The sequence below is a fragment of the Arachis stenosperma genome, chromosome 6 (assembly GCF_014773155.1).
Source record: "Arachis stenosperma cultivar V10309 chromosome 6, arast.V10309.gnm1.PFL2, whole genome shotgun sequence".
NCBI classification, from domain to species: domain Eukaryota; kingdom Viridiplantae; phylum Streptophyta; class Magnoliopsida; order Fabales; family Fabaceae; genus Arachis; species Arachis stenosperma.
In genome coordinates this window covers 122,149,310-122,170,180 of record NC_080382.1, presented here as the reverse complement: position 1 = coordinate 122,170,180, position 20,871 = coordinate 122,149,310, and the positions used below count along the sequence as shown (strand labels likewise).

At 32.9% G+C, this 20,871-nt stretch overlaps 3 protein-coding genes across 4 annotated transcripts; 1 reads left to right on the top strand and 2 right to left on the bottom strand.

Annotated features, from left to right (window-relative positions):
• Nucleotides 1-1,122: 1,122 nt before the first annotated feature.
• Nucleotides 1,123-2,024, top strand: LOC130936230 (uncharacterized). Its single transcript, XM_057866266.1, has one exon. The coding sequence runs from the start codon at nt 1,237-1,239 to the stop codon at nt 1,903-1,905; it is 669 nt and encodes a 222-aa protein (XP_057722249.1). The 5' UTR covers nt 1,123-1,236; the 3' UTR covers nt 1,906-2,024.
• A 9,389-nt stretch (nt 2,025-11,413) lies between these two features.
• Nucleotides 11,414-12,785, bottom strand: LOC130933401 (protein SRC2-like). The gene has a single exon (XM_057863005.1). It carries the CDS (start codon nt 12,557-12,559, stop codon nt 11,642-11,644), a length of 918 nt encoding a protein of 305 aa, XP_057718988.1. The 5' UTR covers nt 12,560-12,785; the 3' UTR covers nt 11,414-11,641.
• Nucleotides 12,786-13,278: 493 nt separating this feature from the next.
• Nucleotides 13,279-18,272, bottom strand: LOC130933400 (probable magnesium transporter NIPA8). 2 transcript variants are annotated; one of them, XM_057863004.1, is made up of 15 exons: nt 17,998-18,272; nt 17,788-17,883; nt 17,130-17,412; nt 16,688-16,775; nt 16,532-16,593; nt 16,289-16,374; nt 16,110-16,183; nt 15,610-15,712; nt 15,401-15,526; nt 15,212-15,311; nt 14,998-15,117; nt 14,513-14,603; nt 14,375-14,441; nt 13,840-13,936; nt 13,279-13,753 (listed from the first exon to the last, which is right to left on the bottom strand). In XM_057863004.1, exons 3-15 carry the CDS (start codon nt 17,220-17,222, stop codon nt 13,541-13,543), a joined length of 1,320 nt encoding a protein of 439 aa, XP_057718987.1. In that variant the 5' UTR covers nt 17,223-17,412; nt 17,788-17,883; nt 17,998-18,272; the 3' UTR covers nt 13,279-13,540. The 2 variants fall into 2 exon arrangements, with proteins under 2 accessions (XP_057718987.1, XP_057718986.1); XM_057863003.1 differs by lacking the exon at nt 17,788-17,883.
• Between the last annotated feature and the right edge of the window lie 2,599 nt (nt 18,273-20,871).

The window sequence follows — 20,871 nt, the reverse complement described above, 5'->3', positions numbered from 1 at the left end:
ATTTATTTATTAAATTATATAAAATAATTAAAAAAGTTATATTTTTTAACTAAATATTTTCAACTAAAATTTGTTCACCCTAAAATTAGATTAATCTAAAAATATTAAATTTTAAACATTATTAATTAAAAAAATAAATTGTTCTTCATGGTTAATTCCAATGACAAACCAACAACAAAAATAAACATAAACTATCAAGAATCAACTTGTTGAGTGGTCTAATGACATAGCAAGTAAACAAAAAAAAAAGCTAGTTATTAAAGGTAAATTATAACTATTAATTCATGTTATTAAAATAGAATAAAATTATGCCAATTTTTGTTGGTTGTTATGATTGACATAACTTTACTTAAAATATTCAGATGTATTGACAAATACTTGGTATCATTAATTTAAGTTAAACACATAAAATTTATATATGTAGATATTTTTTTAGATCTATATAGTAGGTCTTTCAAAACAAAGTATATATTATATTATAAGTGAGTTAAAGGAAAGAGAAAATAAGAGAATGAAAGTGATGAAAAAAAAAGTGAATATTAAAATGTGAGAGATATTAAAAAATAATTAAAAAATAATTAAATTATAAGAATATTTGAAATATTTTAAATTTTAAGTGAAATTGTAATGAAATTTCAAATCGAACTTCCTATTTTTCAAGGGGTTTTCAAACACCCTGTGTAAGACTTCCTATCTTCCACCACAATATATAATGTAAAACAATTTAAAAAAACTAAGATATCAATAATTTTAGTAAAAAAAATTGAAAAATTGACTAGTACTAACTCAAATATAAAAGAAAATATTGATTACTTAATATTTTTCAAAAAAAATTACAATAGATGTACTTTATTTTCCCCTTAAAAGCCCATTAATTATTTAAAACGATATGAATTCATGTATTTGAAAGTTGAAACGGATAGTAATGGAATGCAGAGGAGGAGCGTTTGTTTGGTCCATTGTGAAAGCAACACCACCTAATTGACTTACTTGCATGAATCATATGCCTTTTGCAGCACTTAATCATCATCATTCATAATAAACTATAAACAAAATTAATAACACCAACCACTATATAAACCTCTTCTATTCATTCACCTTCCATTGTCTCTCACTCACACACACAGGGTTTTCTTTTATTCCTGCGAGGTCTAAACCAACCTAGTCCTCGCAGAGACAAGAAGAAAACCCTCCAATACCGTTCTCGAGAACTCTTTTTTTCCTTTGTTTCAAACAATGGAAGTACATTCTTCTTCTGTTGTAACCAAAAGGTTATGGAACGTGTTGAGGATCACGTTCTTCATGATAAGGAAGGGATTCGTTTCGAAGAGGAAGATGATGATGGACATGAATCTGATGATGAAGAAAGGGAAACTCCTCAGAAAATCTCTCGCAAATTTCATGTCATTCCATCACCATCATCATCATCATAAGAACATGATGGCGCGTGTTGTTACGCATGATCACTATGAATTCTCATGTAACAATAGTCCAAACCCCGTGCCAAAGCGCAACAAGCACCATTTCAATTTTCCATGTATCCATGCCCCTAATGTTCTTGAAGATCATGATTTTGAAGAAGGTAATAGTAATCATAATAGTAATGCTGTGGTTTTGGTCCCTAAGACTCCAGAATACGCATTCAATTTTAGGTTTGATAATATCAACGGTTCTGATTTCGCGCCGGGCGAGAGGAAAAGCCCTCTTCTTTCATCGTCGCCGTTGATCTCTACTGTGAGGATATCCAATTACTCTGCTTTGGAGTATGATGAGAATGAAGAAATTGGAAATGGTAGTGGTGGAGTTATTGATGATGAAGCTGAGGATTTCATTAGAAGGTTCTATGAACAGTTAAGATCTCAAAGCCGCATGCAGTTACTGCATTACCAAGATAATAATGTGTAAACAGAACAATGTTAATCATCGATTATAGCTAGATCTTGCTGATGAGAAATTGGTTACTGGGAATATATGTTTGTCTAAATTATTATGAATTTTTGTTTTATTTGTTATGAATTGTGATGTCCTTTATCATTGAATATTTTGTTCTGTTTTTGCTTTTTATAATATAAAATTCAATCTTTATATATACTTCAAATTTCTATATACATATGGTACGGTATTTTTTTGTAATAATAAAGGATATTCAGAAACGAACGTTGTACTATAGAACCTTTAATTTCCCTTTCTGCTAAAATCAGCTATGGGCTGATGGGCTCTACATCATTGTGGTTGTGACTTATGATGGTGGGGGACCTTTAGATTTCACTTTTCTTATGTTTATGCCTTCTTTTCTTATTTAGTACATATAATAATTCAATGTTTTGTCTTTTGAGACCCCACCCACCAGGCACCAGCCAGCACCAACATTATTTGTCAAATGCCATTGGCAATTTTACATGTTTACAAAGTTTACAACCATAATATAAGTCTTAATTAACTCTTATTCATATGATATATAATGTTATTCAAAGTTCAAATAGTTACTCAATTGATGATCTGTATGAACATGTAGAATATGCTAAAAAGGAAGTGAAAGGCTGAAAGCTACCTAGCTAGCTTGATATTTCATAGTAGTTTTATATATTATTGCATTGCTGTTTGAATTCACGTTTGAACGCTCAACATATTAATTAATTACATTATAGGGAATATACTAAAGAATTGAAGATCATATTAGTTTGTTCACGGGGGGAATTGAAGCTGTAATTAATGTTACTTTATTCTGGACACCCATATGCTCACTTGTTGATTGAACTAGTCGAATGAAGGAAGAACTTTTAATTCTTAATGTCTCCCTAATATTCGTTGAACAATGCTAGGAAACTAAAAAGGGTGTTAGCCAAAAAACCAGCCAAATACCTTTGGGTGAATTCAAAATCTCTACGAGTTAATATATATGAATGTTTCTTTTGCTAAGTATTAGAATATTTCTTTTTCATACTAAATGGATGTTTTTATATATTTTTCGAATTTTTTTGTATTACAAATGTGAATGTCTCTATTTCTTTAAGAATTTCATATTTTTTTAAAGTTTTATAGATATTTAATTATTTTTGCTAAAATATAACTGGATATTTCTTTTGTTAAGTATTCGAATATTTTTTTTCATATTAAATGAATTTTTTTTATATTTCTGTAATTGTTCAAGAACTCCTTTTGACTAAGATCAAGTATGTAGTTTGCAGTCTCTTCAAGGAACCTCTTTCTCATCAGTACAGCAAAACAAGGAATTTGCATGAACACCGGTGTCAGATTCCCATACATTGACATACTCATCATGAGGACCCCCAGTAACCACTTTGTATGGATCCATATGCAACAGTGTCACTTGCCCACAATGTCCATCCAACTCAGCAACTGACGGTACGGAAACACAGGAGCTGGATACGACACGAATGTTGGCTGCTGGCGATAAAGAATAAGAGATTGTGAAGAGCAATGCATGATGTCATCTGTCCGTCCCGATCCCTCCCAACACAGCAATGGCGGCCACTGAGTTAGGGTTGAGCGTTAAAGGTGGATCATGACGAATTCATCGCTGGAGATTAGGGAGTTCCATGAACGGCACACACTCCTCAGTCGTAGGAGGACCCTCACTGAAAGCCTCAACAAGATTTCCCTAAACACCTCTTCTGGAAGTTCATCTTTGTACTCATGACGGTGAGAGAGAGAGAGGTTTGTGTGTGTGATTATTGGAGGTAGGTAGGTTAATGTGAGAGAGGAGAGAAAGGTATTTATAGGTTTTAATTAGGTTTAATTAATCAAATTTAAATTTTTAAATTTTGAATTTAAAAAATTTAAAATTAATTATTAATACAAATTAATGTGATTTTGTTTAGTTTTTTGCTGATAACCTCTTGGTTCCATATACTTTTCCACATTCGTTAGGTGATATAGAAAAGAGAAATGTTTGGCATAGTTATTTTATCCTTAATAGTACTGATAAAGTGGTGTGAGAAAGCACATCCATCTTTTTTCTAATATAATTTTATTGATTAAAACTTAACTCCTACTAGATACATAAATAAATATTTTCATATAAAAATGGCATTTGTAAATCAATTTCAGCCACTATATAAAAATACAGTAAAATAGTACATATGGGTACGGTAAATAATGCGACGCACCTGAAAAATAGAACCCACCCAGTTTCTTTATCGTGCCACTACTCTCCTCTTTTTCGACCACGTGATTTTTTCTCTTCTCAGCACAACGGTTCACTCTCCTCTTCTTCGATTGTGCCACTGCACCTCACTCCTCACTTTCTTCTCTTTTGCGCACAACGCTTCACTCTGCTCTTTGATCACACCATTGCTCCTCACTCTTCACTTTCTTCTCTTCTACGCGCAGCGTTCCGCTCTTATCTTCTTAGTGCCGTTTACTTTTCTTTTCTCAGTGAGTTATTTTGAATGCATTACGTTGATTTATTTTTGTTCTTCTTATCTTAGAGCTTTGATTCTATTTTTATTGGTCAGATTAAGAAAGTTGCTGCAATGAAATCCACAAGCTCGATTGATGAGGTTTGTGCTTTGTTAAGTTCATATGTTGTTAAATTTTGATTTTGGATTTGATTTTAAGTGTTTTTTATCTGTTATTTTTTTATTTGTTAATTATGAGTTTTTTATTTATCCACTAAAGAAGACAAAATTGATCCACTAAAGAAGACAAAATTGTAAAGCTAGGATAATTGTAAATAGGGATAAGGAGCTGGAATATGTGTTAACCTCTGTGAATATTCAGTATAACTATATTGTTAGTCCTAACATGGTAAGGACTTTGAAAAAGAACAATAAACTAAGTTTGCATGTTAAACAGATAGCTGAGATCAATGATGAAGCTTGTGTTACAATGAGAAACACCTATCAGAGTTTAGCAACTGCTGCTGGTGGACATGACAAATTGATTTTTACCAAAAAAAATCTTCAAAATCATATAGTAAAAAGTGTCAAGTTATACAAGAGGAGGCGGATGTGCAATCATTAATGCAGTATTTTCATAGGAAGCAGCACCAAAATCAAATTGGATGAGCAACATCGCCTAGAGCATGCTTTTTGGGCCGAAGCTAGAAGTCGTGCTGCTTATAAGTGCTTTGGCGACGTTGTGAGCTTTGATACGACGTACCAAACAAATAGGTACGACACATCAGTTATATGTTTCAAGTTAATTATATGTACCCTTACTTTTGCATGTTTTTTATGTATAGGAATAGATAAAATAGAATGCTTACTTTGCATGATATATTGAATTTGATTGTTTTATTTACTCAATTTGATTATATTGTGCATGATTTTAGCATCATGTTTGATTATAGTATGATATAGATTTTTAAGTTTGATTGTTACTTTGACGACTATAATTGGATTATCAATTTTATTATAGATATGATATATCTTTTGCCTTATTTGTCAGGGTTAATCACCATGGTTAATCAATGTTACTTGGTTACACTCTTTTTTTCATGCAAAGAAGAGAGCTCTTTTATTTGGTTATTTGATTGTCAGATGCGATGTATGAGTGGCAAGCCACCTATTGGCATATTGACGGATCAATGTAAAGCTATGCAAAATGCGATTGAAAAATCCTTGCCGATGACACGATAGTGTATTTGGCATATCTTGAAGAAAATTTCAGAAAAATTAAGAGTATACAAGCAATCTAAAGAGATTACTGTTGAGATGAGACATTGTGTAGGAGTCTAGGTCTAATGAGGCATTTGAGAGCTTTTGGATTGATTTTCTCAATAGATTCAATTTGCATGATAATAATTGGCTAGCAAGTATTTTATGAGTTTGATTATCTTGTATCTGTTTGATTATTTATCTTTTATTAATCAATATGCCTTACAAATTTGATTATGCACATTTTATGTTTTCAAGTTTATACAAAAAAACGTTACAAGTGAGTCCTTGTTTTTCTCAGCAACAACTTTTGGATAGGCATGAGTAGCCCTCAAATGAGTAAAAACATGTGGATTTTGATTCTCTAAATTTTGAATTTTACTTTAGAAGGTAAAGTATGATCTATCTCCATTTATTTTATAGGTGGGACAAAGAGAAAGCATTCAATGGCGAGAGATCTCACTTTATTCTCTAAAGTGAAAATCTAAAATTTAGAGGATCCAAATTCAAAACATGCATACATTATGAAGGGCTACCTAACCTTAGAGTAATTTGCAACAATTTGTAATGCAATATGACAATTGTCTTATAAATAAAGTCCAAAAAGAATATGAATTAGATGTTGCTACATTTAATACCATTATCCCTTATGCTACTATCTCTCTTATTGAGAAACAATTTCAAAAGAAATATACTCATGGTATGTTTAGTGAGCTTCAAAAAGAGTTTAGGACAAAGGCTAATTGCGTTACAATAAAAGAGCATGAGGAGGGATATATTATTACTTACAAGATTATAGAAGAGAGTGAGCATGATGATAAAATGTTTGATTTTATGTATGAGGTGTTGTTTGATTCCTCAACTTCAAGAGTTTATTGTCAATGCCACCTTTTTTAGTCAAAGAGAATGTTATGTTGTCATAGTCCTTTTGGCCTTGGTCTTGAAAGAGTGAAGAAATTGCCAGACAAGTACATCCTTGATCAATGAAAGAAAACTTTAAGGCGCAAGCACAATAGCATAAAGTCTAGCCATGATCCAAGTCGTTTAGAGCTAATAAAAAAAACGATTGATGAGATGTGCAATTAACTTTATAACATTGCAGAAGTAACTGCATGAGAAAGGATATATTGTCAGTTACAATGTTATAAAAGAGAGTGAGCACATTATCATGAAGTTTATGCTAGACTTTGTGATACTGTGCTTGTGCCTTAAAATTTTCTTCCACCAATCTTGAATATACTTATTTGACAATTTTTTCACTCTTTCAAGACCAAGGACAGCAAAATTATGGTAGCATAATATTTTCTTTTTGACTAAAAAAGATGGCATTGGAAACAAACATCTGAAGTTAAGGAATTAAACAACACCTCATACATAGAATCAAACATCTTATCATCATATTCAATCTTTTCTGTCCTTGTAAGTGACAATATATTTCTCCTCATGTTCTTTTGTTGTAATGCAATTAGTTTTTATCCTAAACTCTTTTTGAAACTCACTAAACATTTCATGAGTATATTCCTTTTGAAATTGTTTCTCAATAGGAGAGAGGCAGTAGCACAAGGGATAATGGTATTAAAGGTAGCAACATTCAAGTCATGTTCTTTTAGGACTTTATTTGTAAGACAATTGTCATATTGCATTATAAATTGTTGCAAATTGTTCTTAGAGGTTAGATAACCCTTCATAAATGCATGCATGCTTTCACTCCTTTGAGTGCTACTCATACTTGTCCAAAAATTGTTGCTGAAAAAAATAGAGATCCACTTGTAACATTTTTCATACAAATATGAAAATATGAAATGTGCAAAATCAAACTTGTAAGGCATATTGAATAATAAAAGATAAATAATCAAACAACAGATATAAGATAATCAAACTCATAAAATACCAGCTAACCAATTATTATCATGCAAATTGAATTTATTGAGAAAATCAATCTAAAAACTCTCAAATATCTCATTATACCTAGACTCCTACACAATGTCTTATTTTAGCACTAATCTCTTTAGATTTCTTGTATGCTCCTAATTTTTCTGGAATTTTCTTCAAGATATGCAAAATATACTATCAATATTGTGTCATTGGCAAGGATTTTTCAATCGCATTTTGCATAGCTTTCCATTGATCCATCAATATGCCAATAGGTGGTTTGCCACTTATATTGTATCCAACAATCAAATAACCAAATAAAAGAGCTCTCTTCTTCGCATGAAAAAAGAGTGTAACCAAGTAACACTGATTGGCCATGGTGATTAACCCTCAACAAATGAGGTAAAAGATATATCATATCTATAATAAAATTAAGAATCCAATTATAGTCGTCAAAGTAACAATCAAACTCAAGAATCCATATCATACTATAATCAAACATGCTGTAAAAATCATGCACAGTATAATTAAACTGAGTAAATAAAACAATCAAACTCAAGATATCATACAAAGTAGCAGCAAATGCATTCTATTCTACCTCTTCTTATACATCAAACACATGCAAAAACAAGAGTACATATAATTAACTTGAAATATATAATTGTAGTGCCGTGCCTATTTCTTTGGTATGTCGTATCAAAGCTCACAACGTCACCAAAGTGCTTATAAGCAGCACGGCTTCTAGCATCGGCCTAAAAAGCATGCTCTATGCGATGTTGCTATCCAATTTAACTTCATAAAAGAAGTTGTGCTTTTGCTGCTATTTCCTATGAAAATAATGCATTAATAATTGCACATTTCCCTCTTCTTGTATGACTTGACACTTTTTGCTATATGATTTCGAAGATCTTTTCCAATAAAAGTCGATTTGTCATGGCCACCAGCAGCAGTTGCTAAACTCTGATAGGTGTTTCTCATTGTAACACCACTTTCATGATTGATCTCAGCTATCCGTTTGGCATGCAAGTTTAGTTCCTTGTTCTTTTTCAACGTCTTTGCCATGCTATGACTAACAACATGGTTATTCTGAATATTCATAGAAGTTAACACATATTCTAACTTTTTATCCTTCTTTACAATTATCCTAGCTTTACAATTTTGTTCGAAAGTTATATTTGTCTTTTTTAGTAGATTAATTTTTTATCTTCGATAACCAGCTCTAGAACATACCAAGATTTGATATGTAATCTTTCTATTTTGATTCCACTTAACAGTTTTTATATTCTACGAAAAGTTAACCCTCTATGCATAATTGGTATAAAAAGTTTTGTCTATATAAGAAAATGTCATTCATATGATTAGAACAACCTAAAACATGGTTAATTAAACTCTTAAAAATAAGTTGAAAGGTTTTTGATTACTGATAATGGATAAAAAATAAAAAATCTCATAATTAACATATCAGAAAAGTAACAAATCAAAAACACTTAAAATTAAATCAGGAATCAAAATTTAACAACATAAGAACCTAACACAGCACAAACCTCGTCATTCGAACTTGTGGATTCAATTGAATTCTGACATTACTTCAATAAACAGCAATTTTCCTAATCTGACCAATAAAAATGGGATCAAAACCCAAAGATAAGAAGAACCAAAATAAATCAACATAATACCTTCAAAATAACTCACTGATAAATGGCTCTAAGAACACAAGAGTGGAGCGCTGCGCGGAAAAGAGAAGAAAGTGAGGAGTAAAGAGCAATGGCGCCATCGAAGAGCAGAGTGAAGCGCTATGTGAAAAAAAAGAAGAAAGTAGGGAGTGAGGTGCAGAGAACCGCTGCACCAAGAAGAGAAGAAATCGAGCGATCGAAGAAGATGAGAGCAATGACGCGATGAAGAAACTAGGTGAGTTCTGTTCAAGGTTTTGAAAATCGGACCGGACCGGTCGGTTCGACCGGATTAACCAGAAACCGGTCATTTAGCCAATCCAGTTGATGCTAAAAATTGAACTGCAAAAAATCTGCGGAAAAACCGGCTGAACCAGTGATTAACCGGTGAACCGTATGAACCGACTGGGTTTTTTGGCATCCCTGTTCGCTACTATATATATTAAAAAAAAAGAAACGAAACCAGAGAGGCAGAGAGCACCTCTTCTCAGTTCTCTCTCACAAACGCACTCACGAAACCCTATCAGAGCTGCAGCCACCTTCAAGTTCCAGAACGCGTGCCAACCTCCGCCACTCTCGCTGCCTACAGTGACATCCCTTTCGAAGGTCTGCTTGGCCCTCTCAAATGTCAAGCCAGTCATCGTCGGTGGCCCTGAGTTGCTAATTTTTTTGTTTTTGTTAAGTTTGGTTCGCTTATGGCTGTCACCGGCGCGCCTCAACTCAGTCGTGGACTGCTCTCATCGCCGTCGCTCACGCACATTTGCTTCTCGTCGGCATTTTTCTGCTTCATCTCTGTTCTTTCTCTCTTTCTCGTAGCTTAGTCACTGTCACCGGCGGAGTTAATTTTCTTCATTGTTCATTATTATTAATAGGGATAGATTGATGTTGTTTTGTTCTGACTTCTGGGTTAATTATTGGGAATTTTCTGAGTTATTTTTGTGCTTTTTTTTTAATTCTGAGTTAATTTACTAGTTGATGGCTTGTTTCCGAGTAAAATTAGTAAACCTTAAAATTTTGGTTTGTTATATTAATTCTGATTTCTAAGTTTTGTTAAGTTTGCTGGTGATACTTTGCTGGGAATGAATGTGTCAATATACAATTGAGATACTTGTGCTCTTCAACTAGATCTAGCTCTGATTTGATACTGGAAGAAGAGTTTTCAGTTGAAACTTGAAATCCCGGACGAGAAAACTGATAAGCTTGCTCGCGGTGCCAAAGTTGCGAAATACATAGCCTCAGCTAAAGTGGACTAGAAAATTGTTGAAAAGCCCTAAAACTTTACTCTATTATTCTTTTGGGGATGTAGAATTCTAAGTTACATGAATTGTGTTAAGTTTGCTTAGTAGCATATATGACTTAATGTTAGTTTCCTTAACAGTGTGCTTTATATGAGAATGTCTTAATCGGGTTGAAGAATATCAAATAATTGATCTTAGCTAATATTGAACACTTGTGTTAGTTTACTTGGTGATGCTTATGATCTTTGCTTTTTTTTTTTTTTTTGGTTTTTGAATTCTTTGGCTTTGGATGCTTAGAAGTTTTTGGAATATAAATTTTTGTTGAATACTTGATTAGTATTGAGAATATAAATATAATAGAACAAGATTTAGTTTAAGAAAGAGTGAAAGAAGGGCAGGTAAACTCTTGATTATTAGTTTGTTATTATGTTTCAGGTCAATAGCTTTCATATATATAATGTGCATACTTTGAATATGGAAGTGTGATTCAATTTTTAGTTCAAAATAATATAATCAATGTGTGTTAATTCTCAACAATTATGTTCTCAATTTCAAGTTTTTGAATTCATTTCTTTGTTTTTTATATCACAAAAATTCTTCTCATTTATTATGAATTCTTAGTGATAAAATATGAACACATCACTATGTGAAATGGTAAATTTTAAAATTTTATTAGTTTAGAAAATATTAAATTTGAATATTTAAAATTCTATATTAAATTTTTAATAATTTTATTATATATTTAATTAAATCGGTTTGATCTCGATTCAATTCCAGTTAAATCATTGAATCTTTAAACCAATTACTTGACCGGTTTAATAATCGGTTCGGTTCTCGCAACTTTGGTTCTGTTTTTCGGTTCGGTTCTCGCAACTTTGGTTCTGTTTTTCAAGTGCGTGGCATTCTTACCGTATCCGTATGCACTATTTTACCATATTTTTATACTGCGACTGAAATTAATGTACAAATAACATTTTAAATAGCATTTTTTGTAGAAATTAGAAAGCATAAATTAACCTTAGAATTCTTACCAACCAACCAAGGTTATATACCAAATATAAACAGCCCAGAGTCTACATGAATATCTTTTATTTTGGTTAATCTATCTTTTTTACCCCTAAAAAAACAAAAAAAAAATAAAATCTAACTTCCAAATATCATCAAATCTTAGTATCGCCAAAAAAATGGATACAAAAACTATACACACACTTCGGCCCACTATTATTCCGGCCCATTTTCCTTACCACCTGTTTTCGAAACTTGGGCCTGAGGAAGCCCACGGATGAGGATGATGGACCACATGCTCAACGGGCGGGTAATAGGATCCTCCGTGCGCTACCGGAGGCGGATACGGATACGGATACGGCGGCATAGGCGGAGGCGGAGGTGGCGGATAGTTACAAGCGCACCCCCCGTACGATGGAACCTGTGGCGGAAAAAACGGCGGATGAGAATTATCAAACTTTCCAAAGGGCGAAACCGGGGACCCCACCGCCGCAGACGGAGAATAGGCCCCTCCCGAACCCACCGTCGGATAGCAACACGCGCTCCCAATCGCCGTCGTCGTTGTCGTCATCGGAGGATACTGCACCAACGAATGGTTGGGATTAAAATCCTGTGGATCCAACACAGGGTAACCAGAAATTCTCCCATCCAAAATCTGTGACGACTCATACCTATCCCCAGTCCCTTTCAATCGATACGAAAAATTGAAGATCCCGTTAGGTTTTCCCTCGCCGGACCGAACCTGGTAGCTAACAGAGCTCGCCGCGTCAGATTTGGCGGCGTCGCGGACGAGATCAGCCACGGGGACGCGGCATTCACCGATAAGCTTGTCGCCGAGGAGAGTACCGTCGTGGCGGAACTCGAAGCGGAAGAAGAGGCCCTCGGAACCTTCTAGAAGCGAGGGCGTAATCCACGCCAGGTCGAAGATGGCGTCGTGGTGCCACTCCGGGTTAGCTCCGTCGCCATCGGCTTCTCTGTCGGTTCTAGTCCGCTGCTGTTGACTCTGGCTTTCTTTGAGGGTCCTGTTGGGGTCGTCGCTCTCGATCCAAACGACGGCGTATAGGGTGAGTTTCTGGAAGAAGTTGAATGCCTTTAGATCGTTGCAAGAGATTAGTTTCAGCTCCATGGTTGGAACAGCTTCCTTTCGATGCATGTTTCTTTCTTCTTTTTTTTTTTTTTTGTTGGAGATTATTATTAGCGTTGGGAATGTGGGTTGTTCCTTTGTTTTATATAATTTTTCTTGGTTTGGGCTGGAATTGGATTTTTTTGGGTTTGAATGGAAGGTGTAACTTGAATTGTTGAATGTAGTACGCGGAGATATTTCCAGAGAGAAGCACCTTCCTCGAACAAACTACCATTCTTCTACTCAGTTCCCTTTTAACTAACCTGTCTCTTTTGTCCATGCTTACGAGTTAAGACTCTTTTGGATGGTGCTCCATAATAAGTTAATATCCTAAAAAACAACAACAACAACAACAACAAAAAAGTCTTGTCTCTCTAGGTGTCATTCGCTACATGAATCAAACGATGTCATTAAACTCTATGGTATATTATATTATTATGTCTATAGAGACACCGTTTATATGGAAGCCTCTCTGTCTTTCACCGGCTATTAAAAAAATGTTATAATCTCAATTTAGTTTTCCTTCTAAACTAATTATTATTTAACAATTATATAATTACTTGCTTAATTAGTTAACTTAAAAATCAATTCAATTATTACTATTCAATTCATGTATTCCTATTGCTTCTTTCCAAAAGTAATTCAAATCTCTTTCGTATCATGTTAATCCCCTTTAATACCATCAACGAATTGATCGGAAGGTGTGGTGTTCGTACATTTTGAGTTGGGTATACTGTGGAAAGTAAAACTGCTAACTAATCACAGTTCGATCTCACTCTGATTTTATTTTCTTTTCATTATACAAGCAGCAATATACAATATACAAGTTGAAACAATCTTGTTTTGGGTGCATTTTTTTTCTTGGGTGATTTTACATGAATGCTCGGTAGAGCAAATAATTGAATTCTAATTGGCTTTAGATCTAAGCGCCTCCAAATATTACAAAACGTGGCGAAGACAAACTATAAGAAACAAATATCGTGGCCATGGGTTATCCTATAACTACCACTATCAAGGACTCTCCGGGAGAGCGTGGCTAGTTCCAAGCAATTCCTCGCCTTCCTCTTTGGGGACCTTGCTCCAACTTCTCATCGACAAAAACCTCGCTCGCTCGATCCCACCACCTCTGAATCCGGTCATTCTCGATGACATCATTGGCATCACAAGAACTGAAGATGCCTGAATTGTATCCTCCCCAAACCCAAGAGACATTGCACAAGTATTCTGCATGGGAAGACAAGCTCAGATTGTGTTCCATATCAAAACTGATTAAGTTTATAAAAGGTGAATGCTAATGCAATTACCAATACCTTGGCTTTGACTAGCATGCTTGAAATCTTCATCAGCGTTCCTTTTACAAATGATCTTGATTCTGTGTTTTGTGCTTCTTCCTGAGTCGCTACCAACCTGTAACAAATAAACAATATCAAATTTCGCAACTCAATCTAGAAGATTATGGCCAAATCAAGGGAAAGAAAATACAGGAATGATACACATTGTGCCAACAACTTCTTGGATGATTAAAAGAAAATGCACTAAAAGCTGTCTTAACCAGGTCAATATTACATGCCAGAGATTTCATTTAGTTGGGAATGTTCTAGAGCCTAAGGGGGGTTGTATGTGAGTTAGGTTTCTGGAAGGGATCACAAACAACCCGTTAGACTAACATGATATGATCAACTAGAACTTCACTCACAGTGGTCTTCCCAAAGATCCTTAAAGTTAGGGAAGAAGATATATGATAAATGGTTTACATTATTAGTCAATCGTGGTACCACACTAGCCCTACACCCCCCCTTTCCTCCCTTATCCCATCAACAAAAGTTCATGAGGGCTTATTTATACCTGTTTGATTCCGTTGCAATTCCAGAGGTTGCCATCGAATCCAAAGAACTATCTTTGGCCTCACCACCTAAAAAAAGAAAAGGAGTTTAATTCTGCATATTTTGAACCATTGTATAACCATCAAAACATTATAATTACCTTTTGAATCATCAGGTGCCAACAAAGAAATGCCGACGAATACACAAGTCATTCCTAGTATAAACATCGTTGTCCTTAATGCATCAAATACCTGTTTTCAGAGAATAAACTTTGCATGAGACAAATTCGCTATGCAAAGTTCAAACACATCAATATTCATCATATTCTAGTCCACAAACTGCAGTAGTCCAGAAGATGTCAGATGACTAACTATTGGGTTCATATCTCACCATTAGATGGAACTTTCAAACTAGATTTTCGAAAACTATTAAACTAAATGACACATTGCAGGAAGCTAAAAGCACTGAGAAAATTTAGATCCATCATCCCAGTTCATCAATAACCCAGAGCTTCCATATTATATGACCTTATTTATCTTCCCAAATTTAATTCAATAATGTTACTTAAAACAGAATTTTGATGAGGATGGTCAGCATCCATTAGCCCCACGCTCAAATCATCTGTATAAGACAGAGGTAAAGTACCTGATACTCTTGAAAGTAAATAATTCCTGTACAGATGGAGAAGAAAGTCCAAGCTATCTGAAACATGGGAACAATAAGGATTGCATCAAACAAGGACAGTCCTTCGTTCAACCTGGTCATCTGCACACACAAAAATAGAGTAAGTCAGCACTCATGTTTATAAATAGCTATCACTGGTCTCCCACTGTCATTGCATGCAATTATTAGCCCTTACCCAAAACCCAGCTGTACTGAGGAATAAAAGAAGCATTGAATATGTGAACCAGCTGTGTAACTGATAACCGCCAGACATGGCAAGTCGAAGGAGGTTCGACCTGCCACAAAATTAAGCATCAATGTTAGACAAAAGGAAAAGCGGCTACCCATTCATAGAGCACAATAAAATGTTGAATTGTTAACTCACAGAGATTTTGCAAACAGCACTGAACATGAACCTACAGCACCTGAAACTATCGCATAGGAGAAAGGTAGAAGCATGTGCCAATAAGGTCTAAGGTTATGTCCTGATACAGAAAGCAGTTCTCCTCTCCTACATAATTCACACGATACTCAGAAACAAGCCAATTGATTGTTTAACCTAACAAGTAATAACAATGAAATATCATTTATCACCTGTAAATGAAGTGATGCAAGGCAATAACTAAGACCAAAACTAGAAGGTAAAGCAGGAATGCACCATTGGTATATTTATCTGCTAACTCCTCTGGTGTATAAACTGAAATGAAAGTAGTTTACAATGTATCAGCTTACAACATTGTAAGATCTTGGTTAAACAAATACTTATTATATCATAACATACAATTGGAGATTTTGGCATATATTAAATCTTATAGATCAACAAGCACGAAGAACACTGATATTTTGAATGGATATTTCCGTTAAGACACATGCCACTTCCTACATTTAACATTTAACATGCCATAAGTTAGGTGTATTTAGATAAATCAATATCCTGAATGAGGTAGTATGTTGCTACAGCCAACTCAAGTATCCATTATCCAATTGCAGAAATTAATTGATACTAGAGCACTATCTGTCAGCAGCATAATTTTTATTACTTTTTCAAAGACACCATTGCACAGATTTAGTTGCACTAGGGAATAAATACATACCAGGTGATTGGTGATTGCCAAAAGCAACTAGAAAAACATTGCCAAGAACAATGAAGGCAGTGGCAACCAATACCCTGTTAAGAAGTCGAAGATTGAGTAATTGGAAGAGACTAAACAAGGATGATGATAGGCCAAAAACGGAAACAGTATTCTCAATTAACAATTAGCATACCGCATACCTGACAGTTACCAATTTGTTCAAGACAAAATAAGCAAATGCAATGTTAGAAACAAACTGAACAGATCCAAGGGCAGCAAGAAGTGACTGCACACAAAAGAGAAGAATATGCAATTAAAGGAAAGGAAATGCATCCATCAAAATTTATACTAGCCAAGCATAACAGTATGAAACTACTGCAAGCTATGATAAAATTACTTCAAATGCTTGGCCATGAATCCCAGTAAAATCATAGGCAATGTACCTGAGCAGCATATCCAAAGGAAATGAAGTTCAAGCAATTTCCAAGAATGAAAAGTAAGATACCTGCATAGCAAGAAATATGAATGCAATCAAAACAAGAAATCAGCCACCTGAGGTAGAAGGTGAAAAATCTATATACAAATGTAAAAGTCTATACCAACTCTCCAAATCTGAAAGTGTATAATAGGCTTAAGAGGCAGCTTTCCACTTGTCCCGTCGCCTCCAATTACTGAATGTTTTTCTCTCTGCAAAACATACAGCCCAACCACTTCATCCTTCCAAAGTAAATAAGTAATTTGATATAATAAAAATAGTATTAGGTATTAACATATTTGATATTTCTCTGAGCGTGTTTACATATTAAAATATTATCTAGTAAGTAGGCTAATATAGGTGATAAAAAATGCCATATATAATGAAAAGGAAAAACAAAGGCAATTAGAATGGAAATATAACCTCAGTTTTAACACTCCAACTTAATAGTCAAGAGGTTTACTTATTACAACTGCTAAAATCTCTTAACATCATACATTTGCAAAATGAAATTTCCCAACTCATTAAACAAAAGAATGAAACACACCCAAGAACATGTCACTTACCTCGTTATGCCCTAATTTAAGAAGATTGGTGCCAAAGTTTATAGCAAGGCTACCAAAAAGGTTGATGAAAGCACCAACAATCCACTTCCCCATGTATAAAAAGATGTGGCAACTTGAAGGAGAGCCTACATGCAGCAGAAATTGAGGAATGCTGTCTAGCAGATGCTGGTTCCTCGAATTCTCCGCACAAATTGGAGAAGGGAAAGAGTCTTTACCGTGACTAGTTGCACCAAGTAGGCCAGTTTCAGAACCTAACTTGGTGTAGACAACAGTCTTATGTCACCTGAACCAAAAATGCAAGGAATTAATTAAATCATGTCTTTATAGAGTTAAGTGCAGATAATCAATAGGTAAGAACTTTATTAGATAAAATAAAGTTACAGGGCTAAATCTATGAGCAAAATTATTAAATTAGTGAAGCTAATGAAATCGCCAAAAAAAAAAGCAGTTTCTAGCTACTAATTCCATATTAAACGCTGAAACCACAAAAAACATGACATGCGATATACCAAAATTGTGCATGAACCTGAGTAAATACATTCATTAATGGGCACAAATTCGTAGAGAAACAATGCAATTATGCTTCCCTTTAACATCTCTCAATATTCCAGATCCATAAACTATCACAATGTGTCAAATGAATAACCCAACTACGTACCCCCAAAAAAGGAGGAAGGAATCAAACCACGAAAAAGAAAGAAAGAGCTCCTAAATCCTAAGTCCTACGAAACATGCTTCGCTGAAGAATCCAGATCTGCTAAGTTAACAAGAAAAATTGAAGAAGAGACAGAAGAAAGAAAAGATAGAAACTAAAGAAATACAAAAAAAAAAAAAGAATCGTAAGAGATTAGCAAGCTAGTTGATTTACCTTCTAAAAGAAGAAACAAACGCAGGAATGGATGGGATCGGTTCAACAGAATGAGGAGAATTCAAAGGGAAGCGAAATAACAAAAAAAAAATGTATTGTTTGAAAATTATAGTAATAACAATAATAACAAGAGAAATAAAAGAATGGTAGTTTTAGTTTTCTTTTTATTTTGAAATTTATTTTTGTGTATTGGTGGTTGAAAACGAAGGGAAATTGATATTGAAGAAGGAAGGAAGAAAGGAGTTGCGGAATGTGGAGGGCTGGGTTGGGTTGGGTTGGGTCAAAGGTCAAAAGGGAAAATGGGGGTGCGGGAAAAGTAAAAGGGGAGAAGAAGGGTGAAATGAAAGAGACCCTTTGATAGAGAGAAGAGAGCCACCGCTGTTACCGGCGTCTTCTGCTTGCTCTTTGCACTCTCTCGGTAGAAAGAATCCCCATTTAACTTTTATCCGGCAAATCACTAAAAATACAACCAAATAATTTTGTCATTCAAATTTTGTTATCGATAAAATATTTTTAAATAATTTAAAATAAAATAAAAATATTAAAAATTAAATATATATTTTTAAAAATATTTTAAAAATTAATTTTTAATATAAATTTTTATAAGTTTTATTAAAAAATAAATATTTTTATTTCTAAAATTTAATAATTTTTTTGTTAAATATATATTTTTTATAATTTTTTTATCAACAAATAATAATACTTTTGATCAAATTTTTAGCTAATTTTGTGTATATATTTTTTAAATAATTAGCTAAATATTTCTATAAAATTTTAGATTAAATACATCAACGATTTATAAAATATAAAAATTATTTATTATTTACAAAAATTTAATATTCTTTTTGAACATTTTTATCGCATCTTAAATTATTTAAGGATATTTTTGCTAATAACAAAATTTGGATATATTTTAGTCAGCGACTAAATTATTTGGGTGCATTTTTTATAATTTATTCTTTTTATCCCATAAAAATCCAACTTTTAGTTAATTAGGCTGCGTTTGAAACTTAAAAACTAAAATTGAGACTAGGAGATAGAGAGTAGTAGTGTTTGTTTTCGGAGACAGGACACAGAAACAGACATCGACAACACATATTTAAAATGTGTTTGGAAGCAAAGATATGAACACTGAACACATTGTCTTCGAGACATTTTTTATACTTTTGTGTCTACTCTTTTACTAAGGATAAGGATTGACACGGAATTTGGAAGAGTGGACACGAACTTTTTTATAAATTTTGTTTTTTTTTATAGATATTTTTTATTATTCCACTATTACCCCTTCTTATTTTTCCTATAACGTTGTTCTCAGAGAGATACTTTCTTCTCCTTACTCTTTCTTATTATTCTCAGGTACTCTCTTTCTTGTAGAATTTTTTATTAGGCTGGATAATTTCTTCTTTGTTATCGTTCTTACTTCAATACAATTTTAACCTTGTATTATATTATTTGATTTGTATAAAAATAATAACAAAAATAATTAGTATTGAAACTTTTGAAAAATAAATATTATCAAAAGTAAAATTGATCTTTTAAAATGTTAAAAAATAATTTATAAGTTGTAATTGATTTTATATAATTTAAAGAAAAATTAGTTTTTAGATAAAAAAATTAATTTTCCAAATAAAAATAGATTTTTATATGCAAAACTAATTTTTTTCATGTAAAAACAGATTTTTTTAAATTGATTTTTTATTTAAAAATAATTTGGCTTATTAACCTAAACAAAATTTTTTATTAATCAAACTCAGATTTATTTTTTTATTAATCTTAACCATATGTATTTCTACATATTAATAATAAATTTAAAAATAAAATAAATATAGTTATAAATTTTATTTTAATATAAATATTATTATATATTTTTTATTAAAATTTTTGGCCTCTTCAAACATTTTTTTTTTTCAAGTTTTGTACTCCTACGTATTCTCATTCTCTATTAAATTAGTTTGTATTTGATGTAGAAAATTTGGAATCACATGTCTATTTTAGTTATTTCATATAATATTTTAGTCTTGTCAATGTATATCCAAACATAATACTGGACATTACATTAGTGTCTTGTACATCGTATCCAAACACAATACTCAAAGAATAATTTTTAGTGTCTCCGTCCTATTGTCTCTATCTCAGTATCATGTTTTGTCTTGTCTCTAAAAACAAACGCAGTCTAAGAGACAACGATCGTCTCTATATTGTGTTTAGTATAAAATATACTATACTGAGTTATGTCATAGTATTATGTTTAGTCTAAAATAAATATAGAGACGGGATAGATTTAGAATTTAAAAAGTTGAATAAAGATCTTTTTAAAAAGTATGTTATAAAATTTTGATCTCCTATGTTCCCACTTTCTAGAGTTACTAAAAGGACTGAAATTTTATGTCTTGGGATTGAAATTTTAGTTCTAAACCACCAAACACAATATTGAATCCCAGTCTCTGATTTCAATCCCATTCTCTAAAAATCAACACAAACTTAATATTTTTAATTTTGGTTTTTCACAATAGTATCTTCTAGTCATGTAGGATACGCCACGAAATCGAAACTTTATTTAGGGATTTGGATTGACCAATGAATTACAGCATACATAAGACATAATTCAAACTCTCAAACACTTATTTAATCGAACGGGAACTAACTATTAAATTAACCCAAGTTAATTTAAAGCCATTTTTTAAGATTTAAGATTTAAGATTTAAGATCTAAAGTTATAATTTATAATTTAAGATTAAAAATTTAAAATTTAAGATTTAAAATTTAATATAAATAAAATAATTTCAAAACAATAATTCTCTAATATTTTTAATCAAATAATCATTGTTTTGGTTGTCCTAAGAACAAGAGCTCTCTCATTTGGAGGAGTCTTTG

Excerpts from the sequence above, each read along its gene's own strand:
- LOC130933401 (XM_057863005.1), bottom strand. The coding sequence starts at position 12,559 with ATGCATCGAAAGGAAGCTGTTCCAACCATGGAGCTGAAACTAATCTCT.
- LOC130933400 (XM_057863004.1), bottom strand. The coding sequence starts at position 17,222 with ATGGGGAAGTGGATTGTTGGTGCTTTCATCAACCTTTTTGGTAGCCTT. Across the intron at positions 15,713-16,109 it reads TGGCAATCACCAATCACCTG|TTTATACACCAGAGGAGTTA; the intron begins GTATGTATTTAT and ends CTTTCATTTCAG. Across the intron at positions 15,527-15,609 it reads TTGCATCACTTCATTTACAG|GAGAGGAGAACTGCTTTCTG; the intron begins GTGATAAATGAT and ends TGAATTATGTAG.
- LOC130936230 (XM_057866266.1), top strand. The coding sequence starts at position 1,237 with ATGGAAGTACATTCTTCTTCTGTTGTAACCAAAAGGTTATGGAACGTG.